The following is a 17,654-nucleotide window of genomic DNA, read 5'->3' on the forward strand; positions in this document are numbered from 1 at the left end:
GAAACTCTAATGGTATGTTAATAAATGTAACAGGAACATTTCCACTGGAAATGCCTACAAGTTATTGCTTCCAGAAAGCAACCGCTTTCTCAATCATTTTTTTCCATGAAATTTAAAGAAACTATCACAAAGCAAAACTAGTGACTCAAGTGCTTCTGAAGAACTAAGTCCATAAATCAGAAGCGTTGTAGTCTTGACATTAAATATAATATACAAAATGAGGAAATAAAAGTATATTAAATATTGTGTAAGTCTATGGCCCCTCTCCCTCTATTTAAGCCAGTCTGGTCCTTGAAAGTAAGAGCCTTTTTTTCTTGGTAAAATAAAATTAACTTCACCTCTACCCCCTACTGCTTACCTGTTGCAGAGTATGCTGAGGGCTCCGTGTGGACTACATTCACATGGCAGACAGAGCCCAGAAGTGTGATTCAGGTAAAAACCCTCTTTGCAGGTTTCACAGTGAAGCCCCTGAAAACCTGGCTGACACTCACACTGCCCTGTGGTCTGGTTGCAGTGACTCACATCCAGGCTTCCTACCGCGGAACAGTTACACACATATTCTGCAAAAGAAAGAAGGAAAGCTATATTAATTAAGATTTAATGCTTTCTTAATAAAATGAACTATTTTTCTTAATAGATGTTCATGACAATTTTGTGAGGATGAATAAAATAAATTCTAGTTTGAATTCACTTTCTAGCTCATTTAGTTTCAATTGGGAAATATATGCAGTAAAGTACATAAAACTATGTATCACTCATAATTATAAGACTATTCTCAATTTCCTTTCCAGTACTCTTCACCTTCTAGCTCTTTGACCCTAATCTCCAATGTGTGGGGGTCAGTTTTTCTGGACTGGAAATCTCCAAAGGCAGGGCCTATGCTCATCTATATGACAGTGAGAGCACATGCTGGAAATGACATGTTAAATAATAAATAATCCCATTGTATACCTGCAAAAGCCTAAGGCTCAGATGGTTTACTGTGATAACTTATATAGGTCAGACGAGATTGTGCTACAGCTAGAAGCATAAGCTAATATATCCTTCTCAGGAAGAAATTAATAGAGAATTGAAACTTTAAGGAAATGATGAGATAAAGCCCAGATGAGGAATTTTACAAGATCATCCTGATCAGTGGATTAAAAACAATCACAATTTTAATCTTTCCCAAATTTTAATCTCTTTCCCAAATTAAAAGATTTAGAAAACAAACATTTTCTTTAGATTCATTTCAAACAGTTCTTTGGATGGAAATATTTACTCCTTGCCTTTAGCCTTTTAATGCAGGTACATTTAAAGGTCAGTTAGGATTTGGTTTTTGCTATTGTTTATATTCATTTTATCAGAAAGAAAGTATTTTCAACATAGTCTGACACAGTAGCAACATGAGACTTTGCAAACATATGCAAAAACTTGTAGTTAAAATCAACTGCAGATAAAATAAAACCCTGTACATACTTTAGGAATAGCCCCCATTCCAAAATAGCTATGAACCTAGGTTTAAAAAGCCTAGAGAAATCTATGATACAAATTATACTTCTGGGTAGATAAGGCACTATACAAAATGGCATCATATTGATAAAAGTTTAGCTCGGAAAAATAATCTTTAATGTAATTGTTGATGATTTTAAAAAAGTTACTAGGTAACTGCAAATCCAGAGTCTTAAATAGAAGGTTCTGAAGAAGTTTGTTTCTCAATTCTAGAAAAGGAAATTAATCTTCGAAATTCTTTATGTCATCACAAGCTGCTTAACCACACAAATCAAAAGAAAGGATCCCACAAAGATATTACCACTGGGCCAACTCTATACCAGTTCTATACCTCCCACATTTCTTCCATTCATTTTCGTATCAGCTTATCTCCTGTTCTTCGCACCTCTTCTAATTTGTAAATATACCAAATGAATAAATCTGTAAAGGTGAGTGATTATTTTAGATATATTTCAAGCTGAGTGGTGAGTTAGTTACAAAACCTAGAGGAGAGTTCAGATTTCCTCAGCCCCAAACTTCGGAAAGCAATCAGTTTCCAATCTCAATCGATATTCTTATTTTTACTAGGCTATGTAAGCATGACTTTTCTTTGACAGAATTACATGTTTTCACATTATTTCTAGTTTGTGTGTGTGTGTGTGTGTGTGTGTGTGTGTGTGTGTGTGTGTGGTTTTTATAAATAAGAAAGCCATGTTTAGTGGTCTGTAAACTTGCCAATTACAACTTCATGGGCAAGACCTTCACTGCACCAAAAAAATGACCAGAACGCTTAAAATAACATTTTTCTTCCAAAATCTGGCAGACTTTCAACAAACATCCCATTCTGCTGAACCAATTTCATCACAAGTTACCTAACCAAATTACCCTGGCATGGGCAGAACTAGCTCAAAACATAGATGAACAGATTTAAAAACTCTAAGGACAGAATTTTATTCTATTATTTTCTTACTAATGTACTTCCATATGAAATCTGAATCAGTGTTCCCAATGAATGAGATAAGCTTTGAAGCATTTTTAAAAACAGAACCCAATTAATCTAAGAACTCTGAGACAAAACTAAGGCTTTTTCAGTACAGTTCTAATAGATAAAACTTCAGTACTAAACAAGTTCATTTGTTATTATTTCTACAGAGTCAATTCAATTTCTTCATTATCCCCTGAACATATTCTTTCTAGTCCCATCTCTGAATCTTTGCTCATTCTGTTCCTCTTGGAATGCTCTCTCCTCTCCACATATTCAAACCTTTCCCCCATTTCAAGAATCAGCTGAAATTTACTCCCCCATAAACTCTAATGCTATTGCCTCTAGTGTGAATCCATAACAACTACTACTTATAACTCTCATATGACAACAATTTGAAGAGGAATAAAGTAGTTATGAGCACGGACTGTAGAGGCAGACAGCTGCAGGTTAATATCTGGCCCCCTCACTTACTAACATTATGACCTTAGGCAAATTAGCTAGCCTTGCCTTTTCTTGTATGTAAAGGATTTAATATAATACCTATAACACTTAGCCCCGACACATACTCTGGAAGTGGTTTGGAGTACTGCAATAATTAATACAATCACTGGAAGAAAGGGATATCTGCTAAAATAACATAAACACAGTTCAGATGTCAGATTCATAGGCCACAGTTTTGTTACACCCTGTGGACAAGATCTGAAAGCCTGGAACTAAATTTATTGCCATGGCAGTTTTGGAAAATGTCTGGGAAACAGATTGTCCTGAAATTCAGAAATCCAAGTTGTAGGCCATATAAGTAGAGAATAAGAGGGTACCCCATATATTCCGGCCTCCATACATTACCAAAATGAGTGCCCACAAATACAATGATGAAAATAGAGAGTTTAGAATGAGGTTTCGGAGAGGATGAAAACAGCAATTATTGATTACACACCTGTGGTACTAATCATTCTAACAGTAGTGGGGTGAATGACAAATATTTCAGCAAGGCAGACCACCCTCGTGTCAGGAAGGGGGCTGCAGTATTGAGACAAGAATATATTATTGTGTTAACATTCCTCTCCAAATTAACCAAAGGAAAGGAAGCTGGAGCAAAGCATATCAACTGTCAGTGAACACTTGCATCTTTCCTGTTTGGAGCTCAGATTCGAGGCCCAATTCCAGTGATCAACCTCAAATGAAATGACTCAAGTTAAATGAATAGTTATGTGCAACAGTAATAAATGTAAAGCACCACAAACATCCATTAGGTTGTGTCAGGATAACTTGCTTGCTTGTAAGTAAAGTAAAATCTAAGAGCCTTCACAGTTCTTGATATTCATATAGAACCGGATAGGAGTTAATGCAGAAACAATGCAGTTTACTAGGAGGCTGTCAAAATGAAAAAGAAAAAAGGAAATTTCAGTTGATAGAAGCAGTAGGAAGGACCTATAGCCAAAGACAAGAGATGAAAGGCTGATTTTTTTTAATGAGATAGAATCAATAGACACCAGAGAAGTACAAAGGAGTCTGTAACATGACTAACGGATGTTAACGGGAATGAAAAAATATGAAGGGGATATAAAAAGCTAATCACAGAAAGTCTGAATGAAATGCCAAAAAGCTCATTTGGTTGCCTAAGAGTAAATATGGAATAAATTCTCTGTCATTTCAGAAGTAGGTTTCCTTTTAATGATCTATAATCCTTAGGAAAACTCTACAGAGAAATACAGTAACGTAAATGTTAGCAGAGGCTGCAATCTTTGGCAATGTTATTTCTTTTTCTTTGGCTTCTGAAGAGCAATGAAATATAGTGATTTGAACCCTGAAGAAGAATAAGAAACTAAAATCTGGTGCCAAACTGTGAGAAAATAGAAATTCAAAGTCCCAAAGGAAAAAAAATAAATTTGCATTTTTCTCTGAGTACTTAAACTTAGTGGATGACTTTGGTGCAAGAGTATCCAAAACAATCATTGCATTCATATCAAACACTGCACCTTTTCAAACATTTCCTACCAAAACCAAGAGATGAAAATTTTCAGCACTTAGGAAAAATAGAGCAATTTTGTTTAGAAGTCCCATAAGTACCATCTCCACCCGTACTTTGTCCACAAACATCTGTCCTGGTAAGAGATTATTTCCTTGAACATACTAAAGACTTCTTTGGGGCTTTTCATACACCTAGTAGGCTTCACTCTGCATCCAACTTTTATGTCTCTGCTAAGTAAAAAGTCCATTATATCTTCTAGCAAATTTTAATTGTGCTTTGGTATCTGCAGCTACTTTGATGAGAGTTTTTAGAAAAATATTAATTGTGATAGTATGTCCTAATTATGTGTCCTGTCTCTCTGTACCTCTGTGTGAAGTCCTTTCTGAGTTCTGTAATTAACTATGATGTCTGGAAACTGGAGACTCAAGCTGTTTGGTACAACAGTGTGTTAGCCTTTTACAGATTAAAAAAAAAAAAACCTGTAAAGTCAATAAATGAAAGATTTGAATAAGAAAATCAAAACTTGTATCTTCAGTCAATTCACAATGCAAATAGAACAAAGAAATGTTCGTTGATAACAGCATTGTTGTGGAATTAAAATGATTACAAAACAAGTATTGCATAGATATTGGGAAAATACTTGTAAATATAACTAATACAGAGCACACACAAGAATCTGGTTCAGGAACATAGCCTGAAATTCTATCTATAGCCTCTTGCAAAATTGTGGTAAGACCTTTGCAAAACTCAATTTCTGACTCTTTTCTATTCCTTCAACAATGATTTCACTCCTGCTTTTCAAAATCTTCAAATATTGAAAGAATAAAAAAACTGCTCCAGGCTATTCCAAAACTTTTCATTCTTTCTCATATTCAGAAGACATACAAAATGTACTATAATATTAATGGTATCTTCTGTTCAATCTCAAGGTAGCAAAAACTAGAAGATATGTATTTAAAATGTATTAAGGTTTAATACTTAATCTTATAACCAAATTTTAAAATATTAAAAATACATTGAAGTTTAAGCTTATCTGGAAATATTTTTAAAACATTATCAATATAAGCTGTAAGCAAAGTATTCAAAAGTAAACTTTTGTTCTTAAGCTATTTTATATCTATAAAAGGTGTTTAGTAAAGTATCACCAGTTTTCAAACTGTTCCAAATATTCCTTAAAATAGAGAAAGGGTTTATGCCCAGGACTTCGAACTATTTGGAAACTACATTTCTATTTGCATATTACACTTTAGTATCTTCAGCAGGAAAACATAATTACTTTGTGAATCAATATTAAGAAGTCATCTAAAATTACAGAGAAATTTAGTTTTTTGGGCTTATTGTTACAATAAAATAAGCTGATTCCAGAATATAAAATATTTTGAGAGCTTTATGGACTAACACATCTTCCCTACTTCCTAGGGCATAACCTTCTATCTCTATATCTTCTCCTTTTCCTTCTTTTTTCTCTCTCTATTAATTATGGTCTATTGTTTGAAAATTAAATGAGACAGAGTACAATGCAAAGTAGGTAGTAACATAATAATAAATATTATTTTTAATATTTGGACACATACTGCACTTTAGTATTTTTATCAGAAGAACGTGACCACTTAGTGAGCATATATCTAGAGCTCTGATAAATATTTGTTTATTTATTTATTCAAATTCTAAGTGCAAAATGGATATGAGCGTTAGAACCACAGTCTGACTTGCAGACAGAAGTAGTTCTATTCTCTATACACGGTGTAATCATTATAACAACATCCACTGAATGAAAGCCAAAGAGGAAATTGTACATTAAGAGGTAGTAAGTACCCATTTATTAGAATGGCTAAAATTAAAGAAACAAAACCGATAATATCAAATGTTGACAAAGACGCAGAGCAATTGAAATTTTCAAAAATTACTGTTATGAATCCAAACCAATACAGACACTTTAGAAAACAGTTTGACAGTTTCTTATAAAGTTAAAGATACTTTACAATATGACTCAGTAATTCCATTTCTAAATATTTATTGAAGAAAAACGAAAACCTATGTTTACACAAAAACTTGTATACAAATGTTTATAACAACTATATTTATAATCACCCAAATCTGGAAAGAACCCAAATGTCCTTCCACTGGTAAACTGGATAGACCATGGTGCGTCCTCACAATGGAATACTACTGAGCAATAAAAAGTGATGAAACACTGGCGTGCGAGAATATGGGTGGATCTCAAAGGCATTATGTTAAATGAAAGAAGCCAGACTCAAAAAGCTACATATTGTATGATTCCATTTACACGTTATTCTGGAAAAGGCAAAACTACGAGACTAGAGAACAAACAGATCAGGGCTTTGCTGGGAACTGAGGGTGGGCGGAAGGGCTGACGACCAAGAAGCAGCACAAGGGAATCTGGAGGGGTAACGAAACTGTTTCGGAACTCCATTGTGCCTCTGTCAAAACTAATAGAACTAAAAACCAAATGAGTAAATTTTATTGAATGTAAATTTAAAAACAAACCAAATTTTTAAAAAGCAATGAAGTTTTACTAGACTAGATTCTTAAATTTAGCTAGAGGGAAGCCTTGGTATGCCACATGCATACTGCTCTAGCTGGACACTGGCACTAAAGTCAACATGGGACTCAACTCATATGTCAGTCTTTTTCAAAGCTAATGTTACAGTTAAGATAGTAAGAATTGATTAATGCTTTAGCTGATTATTACATAAGAAGTTTGGGAACATTTTAGGATTTAAAATGCTATTTAACTAAAAGAAGTAGAGTATTTTCTTTCCCCTTTGGCTCCAACTTAAGTTGGGTTGTAATTACCCCTGTGTAGAATGAGGGAGAAGAAAAAAAACAGAGAGAAAAATAAAGATTCATAAGGTCCCCATCTCTTTTTTCATATACATTTATTTCCCTTTGAGATTTGTCATTAAAAACCTTACTCTATTTAAATGAAGATAAGGAAAATGTATGTGAGTATAAGAACTTTGAATTTATCCAGTCTATCCAAAATAAAATTTTACCCTTTTTCACGAACCTAGGATAGCATCTACAAAAATAACATTTCTCCTGATTTTCAAATTGAAAAGAAAAGGAAAAATAATTGTCAGAATTGAGAATAGCCATACTTAATTCAAACCTCTGCCTATGCATTAAAAGAATAGAAAATAACAAAAATAAATAAATTACATTGTCTTGACTATAAGCCTGTTTCCTAAGTGTATGGTGTATTTATTTCAAAATGTACTTTTTATTAGGCTCATATTTCATCTTTGTAGGTTTAAAGTAAAGAAATCTCAAAAAGGCCTCCCTCATTCTAGGGAAAAGGAATTATCAACACAGAGTTTTTATTTTTATAAAAGGTCTTACTCTCGCATAACACTGATACTCAAATTACATTTCACATTTATGTTATGCCAGGGCAGGGTCACAAATCTTTGCAAAGCTGGGAAACTTAATATTAAAGCTGATGAGTTTCCTTGAGTTAAACCAGACTTTGTAGATATGGAAAGTTTTAAAGCCATCACTTTTAAAGAAAAGCTTTAAGCTTTACTTTATAAAATAAAAATATATCCATTAAAATTTCTAATCACAATTCACTATTGCAAAACATTACTTCTACTTTATGGTAGACATACAAAAAAGGGGGGATAACATGGCACAGGTTTTGCAGAAATTTTTCTGTCTCACACTTATGAACCATGTTGTTAGTGCTTGTCCCTGGCTCACTGCCAGTTTTCCACAATTCAAAGACAATTCATCTAATTAATGAGACAAGATGACAAGTTCTGAGAAAGGCTGTAACAACTAGCTTTTACTACTAACAGGAACAAAGTTTTGAATGTGTACTACATGTATATCAAACATCACACTAGAAACTTTATACATATAGTTTCCATTAATTTTCACCACAATCCTGTGAGGTAGGTACCTTGAATAAGGAAACTGAGTCTTAAAGAGATGAAACAAATCACACAACTAACCAGTATGAAGAACAGACTAGAATCCAAACAGAATAACTCCAAAGTCCGCATCTTTTACCATGAGAAACTTCTGCCTATGAAAACAAGTAGAAAAAACACTAGGCAGACTGAGGACACCTTAAAACCAGAATTTGCTTCTAATTAATCAGCTCTGTGACCTTCAGTAAGTCTAAATACTCTGAGTTTCAGTGTTTCAATCTATAAAATGTGGATGATTCTTGCCATTTGTCTATATGAAATACTTAGGTATAAAGCTAACATGTGTATGATCTTTATGCCAAAAACTACAAAACGCTGATGAAAGAAACGAAAAAGATCTAAATAAATGGAAAGACATACTGTTAACAATTAGATCTACAGATTCGATAAACCTCAATCAAAATCCCAGGAGGATTTTTTGGTAGATATCCACAAGGTGACTCTAAAATAAATGTGAAAAAGCAAAGAAATTTGAATAGCTAAAGAATAACAAAGTTAGAGGATTCTCCATAACTGATTTCAAGACTTACTATCAAGCTACAGTAATCAAGACAATGTGTCATTGATGAAAAAATAGACACAAAGTTTAACGGAACAGAACAGAGCGCAAGAATAGACCCTCGCAAATATCATCATCTAATTTTTGACAAGGTGCAAAGGCAATTCAATAAAGAAAAGATATTGTTTTTCAATAAATAGTGTTGGAATAGTTGAACATCTATGTGCAAAAAGTTGAACTTCAACCTAACCTCACACCTTATACGAAAATTAACTCAAAATAGATCGCAGACCCTGATATAAAACTGTAACACCTCTAGAAGAAAAAAATAGGAGAAAATCTGATTGCCTTTGTGTTAGGCAAAGAACTTTTATATACAATATCAAAAGCAAAATCCACAAAAGAAAAATTTATAAATTGGACTTTATTAAAGTTAAATTTTTTTGCTCTTTAAAAGGCTACTAAGAGAATGTAAACACAGCCATTGACTGGGAGGTTATTTGCAAGTCACATTTCTGTCAAAGAAACTAAAAAAAAAAAAAAAAAAAACCCCAAAAACAAAATAAGAAAACAATGCAATTTCAAAATGGGGAAAAGGTCTGAACAAATACTTCACCAAAGAAAATGTAGATATGGCAAATAAACAGTTGAAAAAATGTTCGAGTCTTTTATTAGGAAAATGAAAATTAAACCATATCGACATACTACTACACCTAACAGAATGGCTAAATTAAAAAAAAAAATGGCAATAGCAAGTGCAGACAAGGATGCTGAGCAACTAGAACTCTTACATGTTGCTGACAAGAATGCTTGGAAAACAATCTGGCAGTTTCTTATAAAGTTAAATTTACACCTAATATATGACCCAGCCATTCCACTCCTGGGTATCTACCCAAGATAAATGAACTTACGTTTACACATAAATGTTAGTGAATGTTTACAGCACTTTTATTCAAAAAGAGTTGGACATAACCTAAATGTCCTTCACCTGGTGAACTCTAGTTCCTTTTATATTGTATATTAATATATTTTTTACAACAGAATCTGTTTCTGATTTATTAATCTGTCTATTCTTGTACAATTTTTTAAAAAGTTTAGTAACTGCAGCTTTAGAACATGTTTTACTAATATATTACTCTTCTTTACATTTTCTTTTAGTTGTTTACAGTTATTTGTTTCCATCTGAACTCTGATGCCACATTTCCTCCAAAAAAAATCCTAATGTAATTTCCTCCAATAATTCCAGTTATCCTAAAAGTTAATGTATCAAGAACTGGTAGCTTTACAACATTTGATTTTCCCATCTATGAGCACTGGTATGCCTCATCATTTATTTAGCCTTCTTTTATACCTCTCAGTGAAATTTCATAACTAAAAAATGTGTCTGAGTTTCATACAAATCTTGCTGAAATTATTTCTAAACTTGTTATCATTAGTGGTAGTGATTAAAACTGTGATCTTTTTTCCATTATTTCTTCTAATTAGTAACATTTATTAACAGATTTTTTTTGGAATACATACATAGTCACTTTGATGAACTCTCTTATTATTTCTAATGGTTTTCCCCTTGATTCTTCTGAGTAAGGCTTCTATTTTTAAGTTACATGGAGTGAGGTCTTCCACTGGAGGTCATATTTTACCTGGCTAACAATAGATATAATTCTGAGTTTCCTCAACCGCAACAGTGTGTTGGTAAAACAGAGCAAACTGTTTCACACAACTGCTTATCTTAATCCTTAGGTCAGCCTTGTTATTAATGATAATAAAAGTAATTACCGTTTACTATTACCTACAATGTCTCAGACTTCCTCAGACATTTTACTTGCATGACCATTTAGCTTCACAACACCTTGCAATGGTTGTTTATAAATAGGAAAACTAGAACTTAGAGGAGCTGGGTACTTGCCCAAGACCACGAAGTTACAGTAAGTGGTTGAGATGGCATTCAACCCCCAGGCTTGTCTTACTCCAATGCCCCTTCCTCATTCTACTTCACCAGAACTTTCTTCCCTTAAAAGAGGGGAAGGAAAGAAGTTTCGAAAAAAAAAAAAGAAGAAGAAGAAGAAGAAGAAATAAAAAAGAAACGAAATAGAAAGAAATTCCACCTAGTACTGTTAAATGCAGGTTTTTTGTTGGTTTTTTTTGGGGGGGGGCGGGGGAGAGGAGTCAATCTGTTTTCTTTGTAAGCAAGTAACAACAAGCCAAGTGATTAATAAACAGTAGGGTAAGGGGAAAGAGTTGCTCAAGATACAAATATAATTCTCAACTAGAGACTTTTGGCTGGTGAGTCTTAATATATTATTCAGAGCCAAAGACACGGCCTCATGATTTAATATTTGGGATCTGTTTGTTTTATTTAAATGCATTCTCATAGCTAAAATAACACTGCTAAGTAGTATTTCTGGTATCTCTACAAATTCTGCACATGAACTGTGCTAAACTGCCAAACTGCTTACCTGAACTTAGGCAAAAATTTTTTTCTTTTTGTCCTACTATTTTCCCATTTGTTTACATTTTTCGAGGCTTTACATGAAACAATCTAATTTTGCCATTTACTAAGAGTTAATTGCTTACTTTTTGAGAAGGCATTTTATTCTGTCAGGCCCCTATTAAATTTAGAATGCACTAAAAGAATTAATCAAATACTGCTTATAAGGCTTGAAAGAAAAACTGCTCTATCAAACTTTGAATTTATATGAGCTTCCTTGTATACAGCATTTTTCATAGTATCTTTGAGTTTAAGGGGAGATGAAGAGGAAAGAGGGAGGGAAGCAGATAGAAAATGAATTTGAACAACTTAAAATCTGGCTCCAGGCCACAACAAAAGAAGATCAGTCTATGAGGTCAAAGGGTCTGGGTTTAAATACTGAAACCATTGTTTATAAGCTCTATGATCTTAAATTTCATGCCTTCTTTGTAAAGACTTTTTGTAAAATAGTGTCTAGTGTGTATTCAACTAAATTTAGTTATTATTATTAATTATTATTATTATAAAAAATAGACTGTCCAACTTCATAAAATTGGGATAATGATACCTAACTTAGGAGGGTGTTCTAAGAATTAGGGGAGACAAGGCAAAGGAAATACCTGGAACTGGACCTTCCTTTTCCCTATCTTCCCGTTTTATTATAAGCAATGTTATTAGCAAAGCAGCATCCTTAGATGTTACTACAGATTCCAAGAATTCAGAACTAAAAGGATCATCAGAGATTTCTGAATGCACTAAAAGAAATTACCCTAAGTACATTTATTAATGCTTGATTTTGTAGCAATAGAACAGAAAAGGTAAGAAAAAGAAGAGAACTTCAAGTACTGCCAACTGCTTCTAAGGTTGAGACTAAATTTGCCTTAGTGTCTCTGTTTACAGAGCACAGCTGAGCAACTTAAAGGCTAGAGTTATGTATTTGCTCATTGCAATACCTGGAAAATTAATTCAGAAAAAGGCATGCATAGAGAGCAAGAGGAAAGGTCAATATAAAAATATTATCCTAAGGCGTCCAGCGTTATAACCTAGGAATAGTTTCCTAATTTTCAAAAAAGGTAAAGTTGATCCTACATATTATAGTTTAATATCATCCTCAGCCAATTTTTAAACATATTATTTGTGCCTTACTAAGAATAAATATGCATTTGATCACACAATTATGCCATACCCTCCTGGGGAAATACATGGGGTATAAAAGGAAGAGTGAGTATAGAGAAAAATCTACTTACTATGGTTGCAACAAAGACTGACAGGGAGGAACAGAATAAGAAAATACATATTAGAAAGGTATACTGGGCTCTGAATTCCAGTCTAAGGAGTTTGCACTTCATCCTATGCGGAATAAGTCTCCAAAAAAGTACCACCTGCTTCAAAATCGCCTGGGGAGCACAGCAAAACACTGAAACCTAGGGCTCATCATACACCTACAGAATAGACATCTCTGGTGGTGGACTCAGGAATATGCATTTTTTAGAAGCTTCAAAAGTGATTCTGATATGCCCAAAAAGTTAGCTGTAAGCAAAAGGAAAATATGGAAATTTCCTGAGCAGAGTAATGATGTGGCCAGAATTGGGCTTCAGAAGCAAAAACAACGAAAACAAAAATAGAAACAATAATAATGCCAACAGTACCATCTCTACTAATATTTATTGTTTGTTTGTTTGTTTATTGTTTATTTGTTAGTTTATTGTTTATTTGTTTGTTTAGTGCTTTACATGCACAAACATGAAAAACGTTCAAGGAATCTATAATGTAGGTACAAGGTGGTACAGGGAATAAAATAAGGAAATGGAGGCGTAGAAAAATTAAGTAATTTCCCCAAGATTAGATGCCACAAGGCATCCAGCTGGGATTAGATTACCTTGAACAGTAGTGTGAAGGAAGGATTAGGGGTGGGGGGGAAACTGGAAGTGACAGATTTATTGATAAACTATTGTAGCGGTCTAACGGGAAAATCTGAATTAGGGCAGAAGTAAAGATTGCTTCTGCAAACATACAGATACCTGTCTGCATATTATACAGTGATATTAAGTCTTTTTGCTTTCTGAATAAATAAACACTGCCAGGTAGAAAATATACCTGTCTGCAGTTGACTGTAGTGCTAAAAGTTTAATAGATTTGGAGTTATGAGTCAAGTAAAATAGCTGAGCCTTGAATTATCCCAAAGGACACTTAAAAGAAGTACTTTCTTTCCAAACTGGAAGTGAGCTATCTTACTTTGTGTTCTCTATCTAATCCTCTTACTCCTCAAAACATGTTGACAAATTCTTCCCACTCTCCTGCCACTCTTCACTATTATCAAACACTTATATAGTATAAACATTGTTCTACACTGCAAGCTGTGAAGTTCTTTGCTTTATCATCATGACTAAGCATTTGGGTAATACTTCAAATTTAAAAAAAAAAAAAGGGCACAAGAGAGAAGAAACCTCTCTTCCAACTCCACTGCTCGCTCTTGTTCTTGTACATACCATTAGAGGAACCTAATCACCCCTCTTCACCACACACACACACACACACACACACACACACACACACACACACACACACGATCCTCAAAAGAAAACTGAAAAGGTCAGAAGTGGTCTAAACAGAATACAAGGCTTCATTTTTTTAAATGAGAATTTTTGAGCACCAAGGTGTTAAAGACCTTGTTCAAGTTTGCAAGTATTACAAAACACAACCTTCACACTTCCCCTAATCACTGCTAAGGCACCACTGGAAGTTAACAACCTCAGAAATTCTCAGGGAACAGTGGTCAATAATAAATCAAAAAAGAAATAAATTGTCTGCCTCCTCCACTCCTGAAATAAGTCTTGGAGAAGCAAGTAACGTCAGCTAAAATATCTAAGGGAAACATACTCTGACTAAGCGAAATATATCTCCACACTGGTGGAATTTACCTGTTCTTATATCACTTCTGATTTCATGCATTCCATTCACTATCTTCTATACTGTTAAAAGCTATTACTACACTGTTGGTGGGATTGTAAAATGGTCCAACTATTATGGAAAACAGTATAGAGGTTCCTCAAAAATAAAGAATAGACCTACCAATATGATACAGCTATTTCACTGGGTATTCACCTGAAGAATATGAAAACACTAATTTGAAAAGATAAATGCACCCCTATGTTCATTGCAGCATTAGTCACAATAGCCAAGATGTGAAAACAACCTAAGTGTCCACATACAGATGAATGGATAAAGATGTGGTATATTTACAATGGAATACTACTCAGCCATAAAAAAAAAAAGATGAAATACTGCCATTTGAGACAACATGAATGGACCTTCAGGGTATTGTGCTCAGTGAGGTAAATCAGATAGAAAAGTCCAAAAACCATATGATTTCGCTCATATGTGGAATATAAAACAAAACAGACAAAAAGAAATAGATGAACAAACAAAACAAAACAAAAACAAAAACAAACTCATAGATACAGCCAACAGATTGGTGGTCACCAGAGAAGAAGAGGAGTGAAGGGAAGGCGAAATGGGTAAAGGGGGTCCAATGTACGGTGACAGATGAAACTGGACTTTTGGTGGTGAGCATGCTGTACTGTATATAGATACCGAATTATAATGTACACCTGAAACTTACATAACATTATAAAGTGGTTACCACAATTAAATGTATATATTACATTAAGTACCCAGAAAAAAAATTTTTTAATTAAATTAATCAAAAAAGAAATAATTTGGCTCCCTCCTCCTCTCCTGAAGTAAGAGTCTGTTAAACAAACAAACCAAAAAAAGAAAAAAACTTTCACAGCCGAAAGCTTTTCTGAAAGAAAGAGTTTAATGAGCCAAACGCTGGCCAGAAAAGGACCAGGTCCTGGGGCATGCAGTCTGAACCACCAGCAGCAGGGCTAGGTGGAAAAGACAAACACGTTCACCATCCTAGGGTTGACGGCAAACAGTTTCGGGAAGAAAGATGTGAAGTTGTTTTGAAAGCATCTACACTGGCTATAGATAAAGAGGGTGGGAGAAGGTGAAGCGGGGCTAGGTACATAGTTTGTGGTAAAGGTGCGCAGTCTGTAAGGAAGCAGCATCTGTTCTTCAGGATTGGTTGTGGGCAGCAGTCCCAGAAAGTTCATGTACAAGCAAGAAGCGGAGGTGCCTGGCTATTTTCTTTATGTAATTGTGGAAATAGCCAGCTGGAAGTTAATTCAAAGTTTCAACATACATTCAGGAATGTAAGCAGTCTTTTGTTGGTTTTGCCCTGCAGTTGTTAACTGATCAATCTCTCTTCTCTCTTCCTTCCATCCTCTAGCCTGCTGTAATTTAATTTAGAGCATCTCAGAATTATTTTGTCAGTCTTAGAGAAGCAAGCAATATTAGCTAAAATATCTAACAGAAGCACACTCTGACTAAATGAAATTAATCTTCACATTGGTGGAATTTACCTGTTCTTCCTACTTCCCTTCTGATTTCGCTTATCTCATTCACTACTTTCTGTACCATTAAAAGCTAACACCACATTGTTGGTGGGATTGTAAAATGGTGCAACCGCTGTGGAAAGCAGTATAGAGGTTCCTCAAAAAATTAAGACTAGAACTACCATATGATCCAGCTTCTGGATTGAAAACAGGTCTTGAAGAGATATTTATACTCCCCTATTCATAGCAGCACTATTTATAATAGCCAAGATGTGGAAGCAACCCAAATGCCCATCAACAGATGAATGAATGCACAAAATGTAGGATTTACAGACAATAAAATATTATTCAGCCTTAAAAAGCAAGGAAATTCTGTCACATAATACAACATGGATGAACTTTGAAGTCATTATGTTAAATGAAATCAGCCAGTGACAAAAAGACTACTACATAATTCTACTTATACGCAGTATCTAAAATAGTCAAAATCAGAGAAACAAAGGGTAGAATGGTAATTACCAGGAACTAGGATAAGGAGAGGGAAAAGATGAGTTTTGTTTAATGGGAACATTTTTAAATGCATGAGACCAAATTCAGAATAGTGGTTACATCTGAGTAAGAAAGGAAAAAAATGAGATAAAGGAGGGACACTTAAGGCTTTAATCATATCTAGAATTTTACTTCAAAATTTTAAAAATCCAAAGCAAATGTGGGAGAATATTCAGATATTATGAAGCTGAGGGGTAGGTATATAGGAAATGCTCACCGAATTACTTTTTATACTTTTTTGGAAGCTTGACATAGTTCATAATGTTTACAAGACCTACATTTCTCCCCATTAACATTTCTCATCAGTAAATATTATCCTACTCAGCCCTGTATGACTTGTCCTACCTAGGTTCTAGAAGAACCGGTTTTACATCTGACTTATTTCTGAATGCATCCTCATCCCCCGCCAACACACGTACACATGGTTCTTTGGGCATCCAATACCAGGTTAGATGATGTAGAGGTCAGATGTGAGTGATGGTTACCTGAAGTAATAAAATGGATAAACGGAATCTTTGCCTGGAGTAGCCAAGACTATGGCCTCAAAACAGGACTAAAGGTAAAGTCTAAAAAATGAAAGAAAGACGGAAAAGAAAAAACAAACAGCACAGTACTAGAAGCGGGACTGAATCAGGTAGTATACTGAAAGGGAAAAAAAAAAAAAAAGATGCAGATCTAAGGGCCTGAATTTATTAATTCACTCAGCGAATATGTATTTGCTTACTATGTGCCAGACATTATATTAGGTGCTGGGGATGCAGCAATAAATAAAATACACCAAAATTCATGCCCTCATGCCCCTTAAATCTCAGCAGAGGGGACACATACAATAAGTAACTTATGTTAAATATCTAGCATATTAGGAGATAGTTAAATGGTAAAGAGGAAAAGCAATACAGGAAAGGGAAACATGAGGTTGGAAGAGAGGAGGGACTACATGTGTGTGTGTTGGGGAGTACAATTTTAGATAGAATGGACAATGCTAAGTATGTGCAAGAGTTTTCTGCTGCACGTTCTTTACACACGCTTCTGGGCAAGGTATGCAGGTTTAAAAGGCTCAAAGCAATGTTCTACTGACTAATTAAATGAATGAATAAACAAATGAATGAATGAATATGACTGGAAGATGAGGAGAAAAATATCAAGAATATGAAAACAGGGAACCCTATTTTTTCTCTGAGGTTATTAGAGAAAAGATTCTTGGCAAAGCACATGATTATTCAATCATTCAACAAATTAGTATTGTACCAGAAAAAGGTAGTATAATTTCTAGATGCTGGAGATACAACAATGTGGAAGAAAGACATGGTCCCTGCCCCCATATAACTTACACTCTTATAGCAGAGAGAAAAGCAA

At 34.3% G+C, this 17,654-nt stretch overlaps 1 protein-coding gene across 1 annotated transcript in view; it reads right to left on the reverse strand.

The window, feature by feature from the left end:
* MEGF9 (multiple EGF like domains 9) overlaps nucleotides 1-17,654 on the reverse strand; it is an 88,448-nt gene that overhangs the window by 48,401 nt on the left and 22,393 nt on the right. Inside the window, exon 2 of the mRNA XM_011360969.2 lies at nucleotides 359-560. Coding sequence (XP_011359271.1) covers nucleotides 359-560 — 202 coding nt within the window. The remainder of the gene's footprint in view (nucleotides 1-358; nucleotides 561-17,654) is intronic.

This window comes from Pteropus vampyrus, unplaced genomic scaffold, assembly GCF_000151845.1.
Source record: "Pteropus vampyrus isolate Shadow unplaced genomic scaffold, Pvam_2.0 Scaffold61, whole genome shotgun sequence".
Taxonomy (NCBI): Eukaryota; Metazoa; Chordata; class Mammalia; order Chiroptera; family Pteropodidae; genus Pteropus; species Pteropus vampyrus.